This window comes from Meriones unguiculatus, chromosome 14 (genome assembly GCF_030254825.1).
Source record: "Meriones unguiculatus strain TT.TT164.6M chromosome 14, Bangor_MerUng_6.1, whole genome shotgun sequence".
Lineage (NCBI taxonomy): Eukaryota > Metazoa > Chordata > Mammalia > Rodentia > Muridae > Meriones > Meriones unguiculatus.
In genome coordinates, this window is record NC_083361.1 from 85,008,991 (window position 1) to 85,030,084 (window position 21,094).

Consider the following 21,094-nt stretch of genomic DNA (forward strand, 5'->3'; position numbering starts at 1 on the left):
CTGCATATGCTGCTGTCCTGCCTGGAAAGCCCTCCCATCCCAAGTCCCTGTCTGCCTAGTGACCCTGGGAGAGCCGTCACAGAGGCCACTGCCTCTTTCAGAGCCCTCTGTGACCCTCCCAGGTGGGCTGTGTCCTCCCTGCTCTTGTATGTCCTGGTAGACCACTCCCACCCACCCGCAGCCTGGAATTCCTGTGCTCATTTCCTTGAGCAGACCAGCAGCTGCGAGCTCTGCCTCACCTCCTTGAGCCCTGGCTGCCAATGAAACTTACTGAAAGAGTGATGCTCTGAACCTGCCAAAGCATAGGAACAAGGCAATGACAGAGGGAAGAGGGAGACAGGGAGAGAGGGGAGAGGAAGAGGGAGAGAGGGGGAAAGGAAGAGGTGCAGTGACAGGCAGCACCTGCCAGGAGGGTAGGGGACTGGAAGCTGGGGTTGTGTAGGAGGTTGGCCTTACCTGGCTTCTGCCCAGAGCCTCCTGGACCACACGGCGTGTGCAGCCAGCATGGCAGGGTGTGGTGTACTCCACGTAGGCACTGGCGTCACAAACAGGGTTAAAGTCATCCAATTGGCAGGAGCAAGGCTCGGCACAGCCAGGAAACAGGCTTGGCCCTGGCTGCACACTAGACAGAGAGAAGACATGTGTATTTGGCCGGGCCTTCTTCTCCCAGGCCCCTTGCTGTAGCTTGGCTCCTACTCTGAGAGGACTGGCCAGCAATTTCAGCTGCAGCTCTCCGTGAGGGAGAAATGCTGACATTCAAAGGGACTTTCTAATGGTGGAGTGAGGAGTCTGGGACAGAGGCTGTGGGAGTGCCCTTCCAACCCCGGATTCTGCATGTCTGGGAGCTTCTGCCAATATCCCTGTGTATGGATGGAACACAGGAGAAATTCCTCCCACGAGTGAGAGTTGGATGAAGAGGCCATTCTCTCTAGGAGTTGAATCGCTGTCTTGTCTCAGCAAAGTACAGCTGTGATGGAGCCTGGTGAGCAGACCAGCTGTGGAACCTTCAACGTGTGCCTTCCTCCCTCTGGGACCTTAATTTCTCTGTTACCTGGGCTGGGGATCCCTTCTCACTGTCACCCTCCTGAAGTCTCACAACCTCTCCCGTCCTGCTCATTGTGTCAAATGTCCCCACCAGAGGACCTACTCCAAGCATCGCAGGGTGGGTGCTCTTGCTTAGCTAGAGGACTGAGGCTGGACAGGAGCAGGAGCCCAAAGACAGGCTGGGTCGGAAGAGTGATTGCCCTGGGGTAGGGGTAAGAGGATGGCTTCGGGACATAGGCTCTGACCGGGCCTCATGCTAGGAGGAAACAGCACCCTTGCTAAGTGAACTGTCCCATCGGTAAAGTAGCTCTAACAATAGAACCCAGTAAGAGATCTTATGGAGGGAAACTCGATTGGCCCCAGACAGCTTCAGTGGCTCATCAATTAACTTATCAATTAAGTTAACTCATCAATTAACTTATAAGATCTTTGGTGAGAATATGAGTGAGAGGTGATGCCAAAGGTGAGGGGGGAGGGGAGAAAGAAGGAGACACAGGCAGGCAGGATGTCTGAGACCAACTAAGTTAATTGAGGAGATTTTCTCTATTTCTGTACAGCTAGTGTCAAGAATGCCTGCCAGAGCCGGTGTGTCTCACGCACCCAGCGGGCCCAAGGCTTCCCTCGTAAGTTCCAGTGAGTCTCCACGAGATCTCTGCAGTGGTTGCTATCATTGCATTGTTTCCCCCCTGACTCTTGAAAGATGATGTAAGCTGGGTGCTGTGGCTCACACCTGTGATCCAGCACTCGGAAGGCAGAGGCAGGTGGATCTCTGTGAGTTTGAGGCCAGCCTGGTCTACAAAGAGAGTCCAGGACAGCCGAGGTTTCCCAGAGAAACCTTGTCTAGGAAAAAAAAAAAAAGATGGTAAAATATCCATTGACTTTTTACTTGAAAGATCAATGGGAGGACCTAGGTCTTGCTCAGACTTGGGGCACCCTGCACATGGAAGGCCCCACTCCAGAGAGCCTGGCTGTTTGGGAAAAGGAGAGGGAAAGGAGAAGGAAGGGAGCCAAGTGAGGAGGGTGGGGCCCAAGGTGTGTTGGCCCTGAGTGAGTGCTCTGAAGGTGAGGGAACCTGGCACTTGAGTGAGGGATGCTGTGTCAAGGAGGAGGACGTTGGGAAATTCTAGCTGAGTGCTGGACCAAATAAAGCTTATAACATCTTCCAGGGAAAATGAGGTCATTGTAGGAAGAGGCTTCTTAACCTCTTCTGTCTCCTGGAGAAGAACCACCCAGCTCCCTGCTAGTCTTCCTTCTTTAAGGCATGGAGCTTTGTCTCTTCTTGGATGGATCTGACCTCAGCTGAGAGCAAAAGCCTCCCCGAGGCTGTGCTGAGTTCTGTCTTCTAAGCGAGGCCTCCATTTCCCTTCTGCTGGCCCTCGGGTCTCAGCCTCCCAGGAAATGGCATCACACAGGTGGCTGCACCTTGACCCAACCTCTGACCCTTCCCAGGTCTCCTGCCCTTGAGGTTCCATCCATGCCTCATCTCTGGCATTTGATGCCTTCCAGTGACCACTGCTTGCTTGTGCCTGAGCCCAAGGGGGGACTTGCATAGAGCTTCATAGGCATTGAGGTGGAGACAGTGCCCCAGGGGAGGCAGGACAGGGAGGTGGCCCACTGACCTACCCTCACCATGAACCTTCCGCTGCACAGGCCTACTCACCCCAGGTCCCGGCTGATGCCTGCAATATGGTGGGTAGAGCAGCCGATGAAGAAGAGTGGCAAGCTGAGCAGCAGACACGACAGCAACCCGAGAAGGCAGAGGACGCTGCACTGCGTGGGGCTCAGGTGGAGACGTTTGACTAAGACGCCTCCCACCACGACGCCCACGATGGCCAGGGGGACAGTGAAGGAGCCGATGAGCAGGTTGGCAAAGGAGGCTGTGACGGAAAACTGGCGCTCCAGGAACTTGGGCAGGAAGGTGGCCATGCCTGCCACCATGGATGACATGCACACCTGGGCCAGGACTATCAGCAGGAAGATGGGGTGGCGCAGGGTCCGCAGCAGCACCCTAGGGAAGACTGTCGGGATAAGAGGGAAGAAGGTCAGCACCATCCCAGCCACCCCACCTAGGGAAGACTGTCGGGATAAGTGGGAAGGAGGTCAGCACCATCCCAGCCACCCATCTAGGGAAGACTGTCGGGATAAGTGGGAAGGAGGTCAGCACCATCCCAGCCACCCCATCCATGTCTGCCCACCCCGCCCCTTCCGTTCCTTTCTATCTCTTCATTCTGTTTAATTTTAGTGCCTCCCATGCTCCCCCACTGCATGCGACTCCTTTCCGTCCGGCTCCAGCTTTGAAATTCTCTTCATGTCTCCCTGTTCGCTGAGTTCCATGGGAGTTTGTTTGACATGTTTCTCTCTGTCCAGTTCTGTTGGAGTCGGTATAGTTCTGTTTCACGCCATCTCATTTGAGTCTGTTTCATTCACTCCATCTGATTTCAGCTTTTTTCCATTTAGTTATTCTCCCTTCCCCTACCCCCGCTGTGCTCTTTCCATGCCAACCTGGGCTTGGGTCCTTCCCTTCTTTGTCCTCACCTCAGGTGGCCATGCTGCCCTGACGCCTCACAGCTAGCGTGTGTTTCTCGAGAACACTGGACCTAACAGATTGCACATTTTATTTGTTTAGCTGTTTGGGTTTTTTGCCACCTCACCCTCATCTTATTTCACAGTTGTAATTTTTTTTTTTATGCTATCAGTTGCTTTATCTCTAGAGCCCAGGGCACAGCAGTCATTTTGTAAATACTGTTTAATGAGTGAGGACCAGAGCAAATGTCCAAACGCCTGGTGCTGAAGAATCTCAGGTCTCCAGAGAAAATGAACCTGGGCAGCCTTGGGCCAGGAGGCTTCCTGGATGCAGGACAGAGTTAGGACCTAGAGAATGAGGGGACCTGAAGAGGAATTCCCTGCAGGGGTGTGGCCAGGACATCAGGCTGGAGACAGGCAGTGGTCCTGGCATTGGGGACCTCCTCAGGCTCTGGGTAGTCCCTGAATCCTGCCGTAGTGCCCTAGAGCCTCCTTCAGGCTGCCCTCCCTGACAGTGCTAAGCCTTTGAGCTCAGAATGGTAGGTAGGTCCCCTTTCTCCTGGGTTCAGCGTCCTGGAGAGTAGGGATGCCCATGTGTGTCAGAGGACACTTTCTGTTCTGACATACAGAGCTCTCCACTGTTAGACAGACTGCGTGGGGGAAAAGGGAAGAGAAACCAGGGTGTGAGAGACAGCCGTGGAGGTCAGGTGAGAGGGCCTTCTATTCCTGTCAGACCGAAGCCTGTGTCCCGTGTTATGGGAGACACACTCTGTCTGTCCTCAGAGCATAGTCAGACTAGCTTGGTCCCTACCCTCCCGGCTGGGCCTGTTTTCTTTGGAGCCAGAAAATAAAGTCAGCCCAGGAGGAAGTGATTAGGGGCTACAGCTGTGGACCGCCTCCTCCTCCAAGTCCCTGGTCCTTGCCTCCAGTCTATTCAGCTAGCATTTGAAATGGGGTAGGTGGCCCTACACCCACCCCGGCTACAGCCCTTTCCTTCTCTCCATCCCTTGTTCTCCCTCCTCCTCATCTCCGTTCCTTCTTTTCTCCTCCTCCCTCCCTCCATGCATTGCCCAGGGCATCTGAAGTTCCATATGTGCCGGGAGATTTTTATATTACTTGGGCTTCACTGCTAAATGAACCCAGAGAGGGAGAGAGAGAGAGAGAGAGAGAGAGAGAGAGAGAGAGAGCCAGGGACATACTCAGTTTTGTACAGGGCAAGGCCAGGCTCTTTTCTAGCACAGAACTGCTCTCCCTTCTGCCCCTCCCACTCTGTTCCCATTCTTTCTGGCTCCGGAGAGCTCCTTCTCTACCCTGCTCATCCTGCTGCACTCATCATTGCAGTGGACTGCACGCCCATCCCCCATCCTGCGCCCCAACAGCGACAGCTTCCTCCACAAGGGATGGAAAATTCCTGGAGGGCAGGGCCATGCCTTTCCCTTAACTGCCTGAAGGGGGAATTCCAGGGCCTGTCTCCTGCTCAGAGGTTCAGCCTCCCCTTTAGACAGGGCTTCCCTCACTCAGCACAAGGTCTCCCCATCAGACAGTGCAGGACCTTCCTCAGCTCCGTGACTGCCTCCCTCACCAGCCTTGCCCAGCTCAGAGGCCACACACAGGCCTTTTAAACAGGACAAGCATGCTCTCAGTTTAGTGCTGTTTCCTCCCTGAAGTTGCCGGCCTCTCCTGGGCCAAGTGGCTCCTATCAGACAAGGACCTCTCCTAGCCTCCTGGTCTGGTCTCTTCTATCAAATAGCTTCTCTACGATTTAATCTGTGCAACCAGTCCCAGCTGCTCTTCGAGCAGGAGACAGAGAGCGGTGGTTAATATGCTCTTCCATGCTACAGTGTGCTGAGCAACTGGGGGTGACCTGAGACCAGCCTTCCCTTCTCCTGGGAATGCTGGAAAACTGGGGGCAGGGTCAGAGATGCCCCAACAAAGAACTGGATCCAATTCTTTCCTACTACACATGTCTTTGGTGAAGGGTGAAGGACCCCTTTGGATAATTCCTTCCTAAACCATGACAGATCTACTTACTGTTCAAGCATGAATAAGAACTGAAAGTAGGAAAAGCTATACCTTAGGCCTGTACATAGGCAGTTTTAAAAATTGTTGGCAGTGTTCACTGCCATGCCTCATCCTACCTGACAGTCATACTAATCCTTGAGGAAGGCAAAACAAATATTACCAGCCCAATCTTATATCAGAAAACCCAGGTCAGAGTCAGAAAATAACTTCACAAGACTGCACACTGACCAGTGTCTGGCAGGCCTTACATCAAGGCCTTTTGACTTGCCTGCCTGGCACACAGCAGGCACTCAATCAATGCCCTCAGGATTGAGTTCTTAAGAAAATGCTGCCTGGTGCCACTGTGGGCTCTGGTAGCTGACTGATTGATTTCCTTGTGTCAGGATTAGGGTAGCCTGAAGTTTCTGTCAGTGACTCTAGTTCTTACTGTACTGGGAAACCAAGGCCCACAGAGCAAGGACCAAGAACCAAACCAACCAAACCAAACCAAACCAAACCAAACCAAACCACTCCTGGCTTTCTATCTGTGCCACAGCCTGGAGATTTGGTGAAAATTTACTCAAGGCTTCCGGCTTGCAGGCTTAGAGGAAAGCGGGTGAAGGACACAAGTGCTGACCTTCAGAAGCTCACTACTTAGGGCAGGGGGTGAGCACAGACAAGGCAGAGCTGAGACAGATGCTCCCGGCTGCTGAGAACCCGGAGGGTGGAGGCTTGTTCCTGGTGGGAGCCAGGCAGGTCTAGAGGACAGAGGGCTCAAACATGACCTAGGGGGACAAGCAAGAGTGTGATGGACATTGGTACCCCTGCAGAAAGGGGTATATGACAGAACTTTCCACGAGTGTCTGAGTTACTGAGAGGCCTGTAGAAAGACTAATTAATAAGAAAAAGCTTTAAGGGACTGTGCTCTGTATAATTTCAAAGGCACCTCTGGTTTCCTCCCTCCGTTTTTGCCTGGGCTCACTTACCTTTGATAAACTGGACCACCGTCAAGTCCGGAGCAACCTGGGCCAATTCAGCCTCTTTCTTTAAAGGCTCCTGATGAGAGGAGAGTTCCTCGCCCTAGGAAGACATACAGCCAGGCCAGTCAGCAGGACGTAAGAGGTCCTGCTCGGACATGGCAGTGGGATTAGCAGCGGCGGGGGAACTCTGGGATAAGGAGGGGCCAGCAGCTCCGGCACCTCATCAGGAGTATAGACCACCAGTATTCCATTGGTTCTTGGCCCTCTACATACTCCACAAGAGGGTTTGAAAGACTGAATGAAACTCTTGTGGTTGGACTGTAACATGTTGCCATTACCATGCTAAATTAAACAGGATGCTGGGGACAGTTAAGCCACAGTTAAGGTCAGTCCTAATATCCCTAGGCTTTCAGTGCTATCTTCGCAACCAGTTAGATGACCGATTTATTCATGATGATACTATCATCATTATCATTATCATGATTATCATTGCCTCTGTCCTAGGCATAGGTTGTCTGTCATTATCATTGTTACCCATCTCTTCAGAATCACTGCAACACTGTGATTATAACATCATCATCCTTACCTTTAATATAATAGTCTTCATCAGTGTCAATGACACCAACCTCACCTCAAGCACAAAAAGACTAATGTCACCAAAGAGACATCATCAACCCCCAGTCTTATCACCATTTCAGTCCCCAATAATACTTCCATTGCTGACATCATTATCAATGTCACTGATACTATGTGATGACTAATCTTGGTTATCAACTTGACATGCTCCAACTGAACCTCAACTGAAGAAATGTCTTCATCTGATTAGCCTATGGACATGTCTGTGCGTCGTTTTCTTGATTGCCAGTTGACATAGGAGGCACTGGCCCACGGTGGGTGGCAGTACGCCTAAGCAAGTGGGCCCAGGCTGCATAGGAAGGTAGTTGAACACAAGCCTGGAAAAAGTCCCCTGAGCAGCATTCTTCCATGATTTATCACTTCAAGAATTTCCCCATTGGAAAGCTCTCCTTGAGTTTCTGCTCTGACTTCCATCAAGGATGGACTGTAATCCTTTCCTTTCCAAGTTGCTTTCGTTTGAGGTGTTCATTACATCAACAGGAAATTAAATTGGAACGTATCACCAAAGCTATGTATCCCACTGCCACTAGCATCCTTTGTCAATGTCACCATGACCTTTAGCAACATCTTTGTCACTCTTACTACCCAACGTGATAAGACCCTATGGTGACTGTGGGTCTGATGTCAGTAGCCAGCAACTTGAGGGAAAAAGACTTTGGCCCAGTGTAAGGAGAAGCCAGTTCTCTGGAGCTAAGTTTGTGGGCTGAGAGAGTAGGCTTCTCAGTGCTTAAGACTGACACCTACTTCTCAACTCGTTTCTCTTTTCTTCTTTTTGAGACAGGGTCCACTTTGTAAAGCTGACTTGCTTGGAACTCACCAGTTTGACCTCAAAATGTGGCAAAGCTATCCTCCTGCCTCTGCTACCAAGTGCTAAGATCACAGGCATGAACCACTGTGCTCCAGTTTCCCATCACATTTTTTTTTCAAGAGACTTTAATGCTTGCGTGGGTCACCTCTATACAGAACTCATGTCCAAGCTGCCCATCTCACTCCTGCACTGGCTGCCAAAGTCTGACCTGTCCCAGCATGCAATTCATTCAAATATTAATCCAGTCGTGCCATCTTCCTTGGGTCTTTGCATTTCCATCTTATGTTTTAGCTGGGCACAGCTTTGGTTGGGTTTTCTGGCCTGGCTTTGGGTGGCAGGGTAGAAAGCATTAATGGGTTTTGCCATTCTCCCAGTGAGGAAGAACAGAAATGAGACTGTGGCAGGAAATAAGCATGAGGCAGGCAACAAGCAGCCTTCAGCCTCTGTTGGTTGCAGAAAGCCGTGTACTGACAGACCTGACACACAGAGGCAGACTTCCCAAATTCCTGGCCATATCGTTCTTGTCCTCTGTTCCAAGCATATGGAACCATATGGGCCAGAGTGGCAGGTGAGCATTGCCATCGTGACCAGGGTCAGCTGATGCTTTGCCTTGTAGGTAGAGCTGAGGCCTCTGTGGTGTGTAGTGACGGTGAATGACAGGATTTGCTTGACCTTAGTGGGGGAGCCATGAGAAAAAATAAGGTTGACTTTCAGAATTACCTGGGAGGCTGGGAATTCAGAACAGAAGTTAAATCAATTTCTATAGAAATGAAATCAATATCTAGTCACTCGGGTGTGAGTCAAAACCTGTTCTGGGTCTCTCGTTCACTGCTGGACAGGGTTCTGCATAAGCTGTAAGCAGGCACCGTGTTTATCTTGCTCCCTGTCTGAGCTGTAGTCCTCACTACAGGGGCCTGAAGCAAAACCATATCTGATGAAGCTCCACTGAAAGAAGAGCTGTGGATGGCTCTAACCAGCTGCTGCAGCCAATGCCAAGCTCCTGGGAGAAAAACAAGAACAGCGAAAAGAGATGCTGCCACACTTGAAGGAAGCCCCCAGACCAGGATGGTTCAGCATCCAGCAGTGAGTTACAGTGCTCCCCAGGAGCGAGCAGAACTGAGCGAGATGCTGTGAGATGCCAGGCCTCAGGTGTGTGGGCTCGGGGCTGCTCATGTGTTCTGCCCTCCTCGGGATCTGCAAAGGGCAGGGTGTGGGCAGGCCTCTGCTTCTTCACAGGTGAGCAAACATGCTCTGAGAAGGAGTGTTGCAGCACTAGAAAGTGCTACAAGTAAGAGCTGAGGGTTTGTGTTGGGTTGCAGTCAAGGCTCTCCGGGGTTAGCGTGGCCTCTGGGCGGCAGGTTGGACATGCTATAGTCACATATCTAACCAGCAGCCACCACTCACATGCAGTGACGAAGCACTTGAGATATGGCCAACTAAAACATGCCACAAGTGTCACAAGTGTAAAATATATATTGGATTTTCAAGATGTAGCAATAAACTTTTTATGTTATATGCCAAATCGGAATTTTTAGACATGTGTGTATGCATGCTTTTTTTTTTTTTTTTCTTCTGAGTCAGGGCTCATGTGGTCCAGGCTGACTGAAGCTGACCTCAAACTCCTTTTAAAATTTCTGAAACAGAATCTCACCATGTAGCTCGGGCTGGCCTAGAGCTTATCATGCCTTTAACTCATGGTTTATCCTCCCGCCTCAGCTGCCAGAATACTGGGATTACAGGCATGAGCTACCACAGACAGCTGACTTCAAACTCCTTCTGTGTCTCCAGTGCTAAGATTACAAGCCTGTGACATTATGCTCAGTCCAAATTTGTTATTAAAATAAATTTAATTGACTTTTGGCTGAAACTACTAGAGACTTCAGCATCACACACATGACCTGTCTGGTAATTCTTTTGGACATGCTGTCATAGACCAAGGTACTTTTTCTTTCTTGGCCCTAACCACAGTGGCCAGGGGGAAGGGCCTGGACAGCTGAGGAAAGAGGCCAGGAGTAGAAGAAAGTAGTAGATGCCACAGACAGACAACTTCCCTACATTTCTCACCAGGGAGGGGCGGGCTCGCCCTTGAGAGCAAGCAGAATCTTGTGTTCTTCGTGCCCAGGTCACAGTGTTACCTGCACCCTGCACATTGCTGCCAGGTTCACTACACTTTCGTATCCGCCCTGTCATTTCGGTTCAGGCACGGTCTGTCTGCGCTCGTCGGGCAGAGGACAACACTGAATGGGAAATGTTACCCACCAAGAAGACCCGGTAGAGCAGACCACCAAAGTCAGCTTCTCTGCCACCCATGGCACATATTGTGGAAAGGGTTTGGGGACAGGAGAAAGAGACAGATCTGTCTGGGTGGTGGCGGGGGCCTAGGGGTGGGGAGGGTCTCAGAAGAGGTGTTCAGAGAGGAGTGTGGCTGGAAGGAGGGGTGACGGAACGGGCCACAGTATGACCTGAGGTGTGGAGGTGGACAGAGTGTGCATCAGAACAGACTGTGGGCACCTCGGCAACCTGACTAAGACAGTGCTCCCTGGGGAAGAACGGGACAACTAACAGACTGTGGCCAGACCTTGGTGGTCTATGGCCAGAAGAAGGGACGGGGACTTTATGGAGGCGTCAAGAGCTCCTACAGTCCCAGGTTCATACACCCCCAAATTGTTTCTACCTTTCAACCCACATCTGTTTTGAGAACTGCTGACTAATAGTGGTTCCTCAGACAGGAAGCACTGCGCTGCTCAAAGCAGGGCCTTAGGATGGCCCATCTGGCCTGCGGTTTGTCCAGGTCAGCAAGCCTGGTAGAACTTCCTCTCTTAGGGGCTTGGTGCTGACAGCTGCAAGCCCACAGGACATGCATGCTGTGAAACAGGACTTGCTGTGGATCCCCAGCCATCCTGAAGCTATCTTAGGGGACAGCTGAGGTCCTGGAAGGCTTCGTCCTGGGATGTCAGTTCATAAAGGACTCCTTGTCGGCTCTCACTGCCTACCCGTGTTATCACAGAGAGCAACCTGAGAGCTGGTGGCCCTCTAAGGGGGTGGGCAGAGCGTCAGGGCACCATGGCCTTCGGCTTCTTCTGGTGGGGTTCTGGTGGCAGCCCGCCAGAAGCGCCGAGTCAAATGAGTGGCTCACGCATCTCTAGTTGATCTTTCCACTCATGTATTGACACACAACTCTGTCCTTCCACGGACCTTTGCTCCTGTTCACGTTTCTGCTGCTCTTTCATCCTGATTGATCAGTTGAGAGAGTGCACAGCAATGGGTTTTCCTGGAACTGAACCTCGGTGGCATTTACAAGCCATGTGACCACGCTACTCATTCTCGGCAACCCAAGTGCCTCAAGGGTAAACAGAGCAGCAGGCGGCAGGGAGTAAGTGAGGTGCTGCACACACAGGACCCCGCAGGGACACGAAGAACATTACACATGCCAACTTAATTCCTGCTGTTTTACCTAGCACCAGACCTGGCTTTGGTGGGAGCTGCCTCAAACTCTCTCCAGGACATAACGAAGGAAGATTTTGAAAAGCAAGGAAGAAACATGGTGGTCAGTGCCCTCGCTCCGGTTAGAGCGGCTGGCAAAAGAGCGCTGGTGAGGTGCTGTAGGAGGGGAACCGTTGCACATCACTGGGAATGTGAATTTGTGTAGTCATTAAGCCAAAAAGTATGGTGTTGACTCACAAAACCCAAAAATAGGGCTGGGGCTGCAGCTCAGCCAGAACAGTGCTTGCAGAGCATTCATGAAGTCCTGGGTTCAAGCCCCACTACCACATAACCTGGGTGTGGTGCCCACTCCTGTGTTCCTAGCACGCGGGTAGTGGAGGTAGGAGAATCAGGAGTTCGTGGTCCTCTTTGGCTATGTAATGACCCCGAAACACACAGAGCCTTGTCTCAGAAAGAAAAATAAAAGGGAGAACACAGGGTTGGGGATCTGGCTCAGTGGTGCAGTGCTTGCCCAGCATACTCACAGTCCTAGGTTTATCAGAATCTCAAAAGTAAACAGGCAGGTGAATCAACGGCGTCTAGTGTTGGGGAAGGCCGCATGCTCGTGCTCACTGCACATGACTCACAATCACTGAGACCAACAGTCAGCCCGAGCGTCTCCCAACGGTCCTCAGCCGGTGAACGGATGAAGACCTTGTGAGTACTCTTCTTTTTCTTTCTTTATTTCATGTGCTTTGGTGTTTTGTCTGCATTTATGTCTGTGTGAGGCTGTGGATCCCCTGGAACTGGAGTTACAGGCACTTGTGAGTCGCCATGTGGTCACTGGGAATTGAACCCAGGTCCCCTGGAAGAGCAGCCAGCGCTCTTAACTGCTGGGCCAGCGAGTACTATTTTTAGCAAGGAATAACGCTCTTTCATTTGTCAGAACAGTGGATGGATACGGAGTGCATTGCATTAAGTGTAAGATGCTGGAGGCGGACAGATGTGTGTAGGTGGAGTCTAAGGAACTGGAACTCAGGGAAGCGAGGGTGCAGTGGTGGTTCCTAGGGGCTGGCAGGAAACTGGGGGTTGCTGCAAGGGACATACAAACTGCAGAGCCACAGAAGGAGCCAGTTCAAGAGGACTACTGTGCATTGTGATGACAACAGTGAAACCTGAGAAATGTCCACACCGGGCAACCGTGTGAGATGATGCCTCTGTTGGACTGTTTGACGTAGCCATGGCCTCCTGTGCAGATAGGTCCTGGGCCCTACGTCTGGGAGATGTCTGAAAAGATTTCCCATACAGACCAGCTTTGACCTGCAGGACAGACGCTGCAGGATGGAGCAGCCAGTCTTACCGAGTGGGCCCCTTCTCCGGGCTCTTTATTAGTGACCCAAGTGGGCCCCTTCTCCGGGCTCTTTATTAGTGACCCGAGTGGGCCAAGCCAGCCAACCTTACTGCAAGCCTAGCCCTGGAAGCCTCGAGGAGGTGGAGGAGGAGGCGGAGGCGGAGGATCGATTCTTCCCACATCAATATTTATTGCCCAAGAGCTGCTGGAAGCAGATCACCATGTTCTCAGCCTTCAATCTTTTCTTAAGAACCTCTCAGCTCCTCTCCTCCCAGAACCCTGTGAGCTGACGAGGCAGATGCAGACAGCCAGACGGCACACAATCAAGACCAGCGTCTCGAGGCTTCACAGCACATAGCTCTCAAAAGCCGACTCTAGGAACCACAGCAGCCAGGGCTGCACATTCTCAGAACCCAAGGCAATTGGATCAGTGCTCCAGGAATCTGGCCTCTGCACCGTATACACTCCACACACGACAGCAAGCACAGGGGAGTGACTTGCTGTAAAGGTACACGACAGACAGCCACCCTCCCCTAGTGTGCTCTGTCCAAACACAGAGCCCAACTCAGAGGCATCTGTCAACAGCCTCACAGCCTCTTGTGCTCCTAAGTGACACTCCTCCTTCCCAGGACTCCTCTCCAGGTTCTGAGAATTTGAATCTTGGCCTGATGAGATTCCAAACCTTCCCCTTACCTTCAAGCACTGTCAGCCCAGTCATTCACTGTCTCTGGGAACCACCACTGCAGGATAAGCCCACTTTTGGGCAAGCCCTGTCTCAGGGCAGCAGAGCCTGTGCCTATCGCATTCCTTGCCCACTGGTGCTCTGCTGCCTGCTCCCAGCATGGCCATCATGGCCTCTGTGGCCTCTCTCCACTCCTTCCGCACCCAGCACCCGGCAAAGCAGCCAAAGAGAGTCCTTGCTCCCTGTTTTCCCAAGGGTAACCTTGAGTCCTGAAGCCAGCAAAGGCTTTGTGAGTCTGGCCCCTGCTGGTGGGATCTGGAGCCTGAGTTGGTGCCAGAACATGGAGGGCGCTTACCTTGCTGAGCATCGAGGCTGCACTGGCCAAGACCTTCCGCCTGAAGTGAAGCTCACGTTTCTCCTTGGGCATATCCTTGGGGAAGAAGAAGTAGGGGATGGCAGCCAGCACCACCAGTCCTGCAGAGATGAGGAAGCCCAGCCACCAGGCGCCCACCCATCGGGGGTCTTTTGAGGTCAAGTTGATACCTCCTGGAAGAGAAAAACCACGATGACATTAGTGTCACAGCTGGCTGTCATTTCTACCTCTGAGAACCTCCAACCACTACACCAATGGAGTACTGGATCCAGTGATAACTTAAACCTTGGGCAGCTAATTAATCTCTGTGTCTCAGTTTATTCCACTGTGACATACAGATATTAATAGCATCGGTAATTAAAGTTTTGTACAGAAACTAATGTGTGTGTGTGTGTGTGTGTGTGTGTGTGTGTGTGTAAAGCTAAAACAAGTAAATTTTATTAAAAATTTAAAAATCCAGGCTGAGCACTTTGGAAATGGAAGCAGTAGGATCAAAAATTCAAGGTTGCTCTTGGCTAAGCATTTAGTTTGAAGCCAGTCTGGGCTACATAAGACCCTGTTTCAGAAAACAAACAAAATCTACAAAAGACAGGCATGAAAAGCACTTCACGAGTTGTTCATTTTATAGGCACGTGTTCCTCTTCTCCGTCCTATTGCAATTTCTACTGTTAGACAAAGCGTTATTACCAAATCAAATGAAGGCGGAGTTGCTGCTGTCTCCAGGCCATGTTTAAAACAAGTGAGACTGTTTAATGGAAGCATTTGGCCTTACTGAAGACCCGCTTCAGATGACCACAGGGTTGGGGGCGGGGAGGGGGCTAAGGAATGTGTTCCTTTCATAAGTCCTAATGCCATGGTTTGGGCCCCTTACCTGTTCTAATTAGAACACGACACTGATGGGACCATCTGCAAGCTGGGCAGGGGCCCGCAGGGACACAGTGCGCTATCACCTGCACTGTGGTGGGCCTCTCAGCGATACCCTTGAGTCCCCCATGCCTCTGTAAGTAACCCCAACAAAGTCACTGGCTCACCAAGCTCGCCTAAGATGGAATTGTATCTTTGGTCTGTCATCATTGCCCTATCTGGGGTGAAAAGATGCTTGCTCGCTTCTCTCCAGGAAAAGTCACACAACACCTCAACCTCACAGGTACTTGTATAAAAATACAAGTCTCCAAGAGCGGCACCAGCCAGCGGCTCACACAACCTGTCCTCTGGGCGTTGGAGTCTGAGCTTCTCTGGGCAGGAGCTAGAGGGCACAGCTGGCACTTGGCAGATGCACCTCCAGGGCCACGACGGGCGCGGCTCCTCCACTGATGGCACTCAGTGCCTTCCTTGTTTCTCGTCTGCCTTGGTCCTCAGCCAGACTAGAGGGAGCCAAGCTCCTTCTGTGCACTTGCTAGTCTGTGCCTGCAGCAGGCAGAAACCACCCGCCCTTCAAATTCCCCATGAAGAAAGAAGAACCTGGGAGGCGGCTCAGAGACGTCTACCCTGTGCCAAGATGGTAGCAACAATGACAGAGACTTCCTCCCAAGTGGAGGTGGCTGGGAAAACCTAGGCCACCCCAACTTTCAGGGCCTTTCTCTCAGGGTATCAAGAGGCGGGTATCGGAGCCCAGGTCCAGTGTTGGGGCCCAGTGTTCTAGAAGGAAGAGAGATGGGCAGAACTGTCACTGGGGGCGGTGGGCAGAACTGTCCAGACCTGTTTCGGCTCAGAGAACCCATGGGAAAAAGCTAGAGGATCATCACCCAGGTGGCTTCTAGGACCTGCTAGAAAATCCCCGAGTGAGAGACGGGACTTTGAGTAGTTGGATGCAGAAGGCATGCCTGGCACTCATGCTGCTGTGACATCCAGGCAGCTAAGACACCACAGTAACCTGCTCCAACAGAACACCGTCCCCCATCCCCGGAATCTCCCAGCTCCCTGCGCATGCAGACATCCAGAGCTCTCTGGACCCAGCACACCTTCCCGGCCTCTTTCAGACCAAGGTTTAGCCAGACTTCTTGACCCACTCTGATCTCCAGATGATTCTGAGAGCACAATTTCCCAAGGGACACCTCCAAAAGTTTCTCAGACTCTGAGGTAGTCTCTTGGCTAAAAGGGTCCCCCAGGCCATGTCTCAGCTGAGAGAGGCCCAAGGGAACACACGAGCATTGAGCTCTGCTCCAAGTTCTCAGCATGCTATGGCCCTGGCCTTAGAAAGCTTCCTCCCCTCCCCGCCCCCCGGAGATGGTGCTCCCTACCGGCTAAGAGGGTATATTTTACTATCTGTCAACAGTTCACCTGTGCCTGGGGGACAGTGTATGTGACAAGGTAGGATGGTGACGGAGGGCACAGCTCTTCACTTTACAGTTTATCTCTGACACTTCACTGGATATGGTGACAGTCATGGGGGACAGGAGGATAGAGATTATCTCAAGCACGAGGAAACTGAGGCCCAGAAAGTGGGAAGAAAAGGCTCCTCCATGGTCAGGGTTGCTGCTGCAGTTCCCATGTGGGTTCCTGGATTTCGTGCCTCTCGGTAAGACCAGCGATCAGTTACAGAGTGTGTGCATCCCTGAGGATGAGTGAACACCCCAGGCTCACCTTCTGGCATCCGGTCAATGTCCACATAAAGGCGGAGCATGAGGCTGCCCATCCCATAGGCCACGGCAGGCCCCATGGTGGTTGCTGCAAACAGGATTCCTGCAATACAGTGCTTTGGTGAGACTACCCTGGCACCGCCTGCCCTCGGCATCTCTCTGCCTATCTTCAGTAGGTCACTGCATACCTTCCTGGGTCCCTGCCAATCCTTAGCGGGTCCCTACCTACTCTCAGTGGGTCTGTGACCACCCTCAGTGGGTCTCTGCCTGCCCTGAGTGGGTCTCTGCCTGCCCAGTCTTCCCTGGCAAGAGCAGTTGTGTCTCCTGGTCAGGACTGGGGAGCAATTCAGGGATTCTCCACATTTCTCTTGGCCCATCCTCTTGCTGGACCTCTCTTCCTCCTGCCTGGCCCCGGCCCCTCTCTCAGAACTTAAGCGGAAGAGACCATCCTTACCAAGGTAGAGGGGTGAGTTGCTGTGGTGGGCAAAGTCATCAATATAGGAGACACCAAAGGGCTGTATGGGCACACTGCCTATGCCGAGCAGGGTCTGTGCTGTGAACATGATCCCCACCATGGTCAGATGCTTGGCTTCTGTGCGGCTGGAACAGCTGTCATTGGAGAGGGTGGAGGCCGGAGCCACAGTCGTGGGCAGGCACAGGGATGCATCAAAGTCCTGTGACCTATCTTCTGGGAGAAGACGATAAGAAACATGACCAATACTCACCAAATGTAAGGAACTCATTTGATCTCCCAAAAATCTAAGGCTCACAGACCAGATGCATGTCAACTAACTGGGCCTCACAGTCTGGCTTCATAATTGCTGTCCTTAACCTGCTACAGGTCACTTTTCTGAGTAGGGGCATTCAGAAGGGTCATGACAGTGGTGACTCTTGGGCAGTGGTGTCCCAAAAAAAAAAAAAAAAGTAGAATTTGAACTGGGTGGAGAATGACAAATAAGATTTTTTCCAGAAAGAAAGAAAGGGAAGGATATTCCTGGGAGAGTTCACAGTAGGACAAACCCAGGGCCTCCAAAGGGCACAGGGCTGGTGGAATGAGATGTTCCAAATAGGGAGTCAAGGTAGGGTCAGGCCAGGGCTATAGGCAGAGCTGGGAGGAGCAGGAAGGACCCAGACCAGGAGCCTTGGCATTTCACTTTAGGGAGGGAACTGTGTCAGTTCAGGATCCAGAGTGCAGAAAAGGACATTTTCTTAATTTAGTACCAGATATTTATTCCTTAGCCAATATTTGGTGAGCAAACGTAAAGAGACCCTCATCCTATTATTATCCCCGATGTGGAGAAGTGGCCTTCTCAGTCAGCCTTCTCTGTGACAGCAGTGACTCAGAGGTGTCAAGCTAACGCAGAGAGCCACACCTTGGTACTGGAAAGAACAAAGCAACCAAAGTTCTCAGTGGCTGTCATCAGTAGCTGTTCCTGTGTGACCCTGGCCTCTCTGGCCCTCAGCCCTCAAATAAGTCTCTCAGAGCTGGTGTTCTCTAGACATTAGAAGCTTAAAATGCAGAATAGTTCTGAGTAGGCTCCAGGTATGGTTCTAGCTGTGGACACGGACTTGCATTTCCCTCTTTGGCCTCGAGGCCATGAGGCAATAGTGGTGACCTCTGCCCCATGGGGACATTGATGGGGTGGTGAGCAGTGCCCCTGGCTAGTTCCCAGCAGATGCTAAATTCAGTAGTTATCCTAGAGGTCACATTTGCTCTTCCCAACCCAGGGTCTCCAGGATCTTGCAGACGGCCTGGCCTCTCACCCAGCTGCATGATTATTGCAGAAAGGATAAACTGAGGAAAGAGCAGTGCATGTCAGAGTTGGGGGAGGGTTTGGAGCTTAGAGTCCTGGTGACCTTTGAGCTGATCTTGCGAATGCTGAGGCTCCTACCAGAGAAGAGCCAGCAATGAGGACAAAATGTGACCTTGCACAGAAAAATCTCTGTTAAAGTGGACGTTCTGGGCAAAGACACACGGGGAAGTATTACTTTCAGCATCCTAAGATGCCCTGTTGATAGCTGTCCTCTCCGCTCTAGATACCCACTCAGCATTTTTTTTTAATGTGAGAAAAGAGCTCACTATGAAGCCTGAGCAGCCTGAAACTATGTACCCCAGGATGACCTCAAAGTGTGGCAATCCACCTGCCTCTGTCTTTTGGGTGCTAGGATGATAGGTAGGAGCCACAAAGCTTGGCTCTCTGTCTCCTTCATGTTCTCTGCTCATTTTCACTTTGGGGGACCCTGTTCACACCCCACCCCATGCCCTGAAATGTTACCTTTTCTCCCAGCCACTTCCTCTAGCCTTTTGTTAGTTCCTTCCAGCTCTCGGTGTTCTTCCCCTACCCAGGGGTCCAATGGCTTCCTCTCCCTGTTTCCTAAGCAATCCTAGGTAGAATTGCTATACTCACTCCACCCTAAAATTTCCAGGATTTGTCTGCTTCATGCTTCTCCAGGTCTTAGCATCTCAGAGAGGAAACTGGCATGCTACGTTTTCTGTCTGTTTCTCTCCTCTCCAAGGAGCCTCCTGGAGAGAAGGCTGAATGCCCTGAGGGGCTGGGTACTGAGTAGGTAGTATTATAGATTTGCTTCATGAACCTTTGGATGGATGAATTAGTGGATGGATGGATGGATAGATGGATGGATGGATGGATGGATGGATGGATGGATAGATGTGTGGATGGATGCATGAGGAGAGGAAAGTGAATACTCAGGCTGCTTGCTCTAAGGGACATTTTAATTTTCATATGGGCTCTCAACAAAATCTTATTATTATTATTATTTTTTTACTATATTCATCTACTCATTTAAGCATTGATTCTTCTTCTTCTTCTTCTTCTTCTTCTTCTTCTTCTTCTTCTTCTTCTTCTTCATAAGACAGGGTCTCAGGCATTTCAGGCTGGCCTCTGGATGGCCTAGAACCCCATATCATTCTGCTTCTACCTTCCAACTGCTAATGTGTTCCTCCAAGCCTGGCTCCTCTGTCTTGAATGAGAATCAAATGCACAAACACAAAATGCTTCAAACTATGTGCGGCATCCAGGAAGCACTGGACAATGCTGCCATTTTATTCTACAGACTCCTCCTAAGGGTGTCTGTGTGCCAGGCCCTAAAGCAGGCTATGTCAGAAATTCACTCCCACCTCAAAACTCCACAGAGACATCTGAGTATTCCCTTGCCCAGGGAAGACTAGAAGATTTGACCTCTGCCCTGCAGCTACCCTTCCTAACAGGAACTGGGGTGAGGAAGGGTGGACCATCAGGGCCACTGGACAGTGATACCCATCCTGGAAGCAGGCTTGGGAATAGACCCCTTACTCAGGACTGAAGTTCCTCAGTCATCTCTTGCCCATTCTCTCACCAGGGCCGCTGTGGTCATAGCGGTATGGTTCCGAGATGAAGTGTGGGAGCGCCATGAGCAAGCCTGCCAGCGCCACCACGAAAGCCCCACAGCCAATCACACGGGGTCTGTGTACTCGGCTGCCGAAGTAACTCACGAACAAGATCAAGGATGTATTCCCTACCTGCAAAGGGAGGAAATGTCAGTCAAAGCGGGGCAGAGTCGGAGACTGACGGCCTATATCATTCTTTCTGCGGCTAACTTCAGTGTTTCCATGTGTGCACTGGACTGGCTGGTTTGCATAAGAACATTTGGCTATGTTTGCAATGGAGCTTCTGAGCCAGGCATGATGGCTCATGCCTACCGTCCAAATACTCCAGAGAGTAAGTGAGGCAGGAGGACAGCAGGGAATTCAAGGCCAGCCTGGGCTATGCAGTGAGACCCTATTTGAGCAACAAACACAACACTGAACTGATGACACCATGCAGACTTTGAGCCTTCTTCCCTTCCTTAGGAAAGGGAGTGGTCCCATTGCCTTTTCAGAGGAGAAAAGGAAGGACAAAGCTGCGTGGTCAAGTTCACTCTGGAGTGGGCTGGGCAGGGAAGGGATTCGGAGCTCCAGGGCCTCAAGAATGAGAGGGACAAAGAAAGTCTGAAACCAGGGGTTAAGGGTTGGAATTTCAAGTCTTAGACTTATAATCCCAGGGATCTAGGGGTGGGCTGGGTGAACTCCAGGGTTTCAAAGGGAGTGAGTCGTATCAACAAGGGTTGGTGGGGTTCTGACTGTGGGGTACAGGGCACTTCCCATTTACCAAACAGATTGACTTTTCCTCGTGTGAGATATGAAGTGGGACGCTGTGCCGCTGGTGGACCAGGCCTTGGGTCTAGAGGAATATGACTTATTAACCAGGGAAGAGAATTTTCACAGAAGTCTTATGGGGCTTGGGGGAGAAGAGCCTTCCCTTTCCTGAGAGAGACAGCATCTGGTGGGAGATGGCTGTGGCCCAGCAGAACTGATTTCCACCGAATCCGATTGGCACAGCTCAGCTTCTCCCTGCTGGCTGAGGGCCATAGGCAGGGGCCTGTGGATCCAGGGCATCCTGGGGACAGACCTCCACTGCAGTATCATCCTTCCCTCCTGTCACTCCAAGGTCAGTCAGAGAGGGGCCTGGAGGTAACTCAAACCTCTCTCTGGGACGGTACAAGTGACTTTCTGTGATTCCTTCTTGGGACAGCCGATAGCTACAGGACCCACCCAAGGCACAAAGGAACCACAAGAAGGGTGGGTATTTACCCAACTCTGGCAAGCTAGAAAATATCTCATGTCCCTTAGCAGAGGGCTGCTAAGGGCATGATGG

General features: G+C 51.5%; 1 protein-coding gene across 1 annotated transcript in view; it reads right to left on the reverse strand.

The window, feature by feature from the left end:
• Slco2b1 (solute carrier organic anion transporter family member 2B1) overlaps window positions 1–21,094 on the reverse strand; it is a 41,747-nt gene that overhangs the window by 4,383 nt on the left and 16,270 nt on the right. Inside the window, exons 4-10 of the mRNA XM_021656287.2 lie at window positions 19,758–19,920; window positions 16,855–17,088; window positions 16,405–16,503; window positions 13,804–13,994; window positions 6,555–6,648; window positions 2,705–3,062; window positions 457–622 (exon numbers count right to left, since the gene is read on the reverse strand). Coding sequence (XP_021511962.2) covers window positions 457–622; window positions 2,705–3,062; window positions 6,555–6,648; window positions 13,804–13,994; window positions 16,405–16,503; window positions 16,855–17,088; window positions 19,758–19,920 — 1,305 coding nt within the window. The remainder of the gene's footprint in view (window positions 1–456; window positions 623–2,704; window positions 3,063–6,554; window positions 6,649–13,803; window positions 13,995–16,404; window positions 16,504–16,854; window positions 17,089–19,757; window positions 19,921–21,094) is intronic.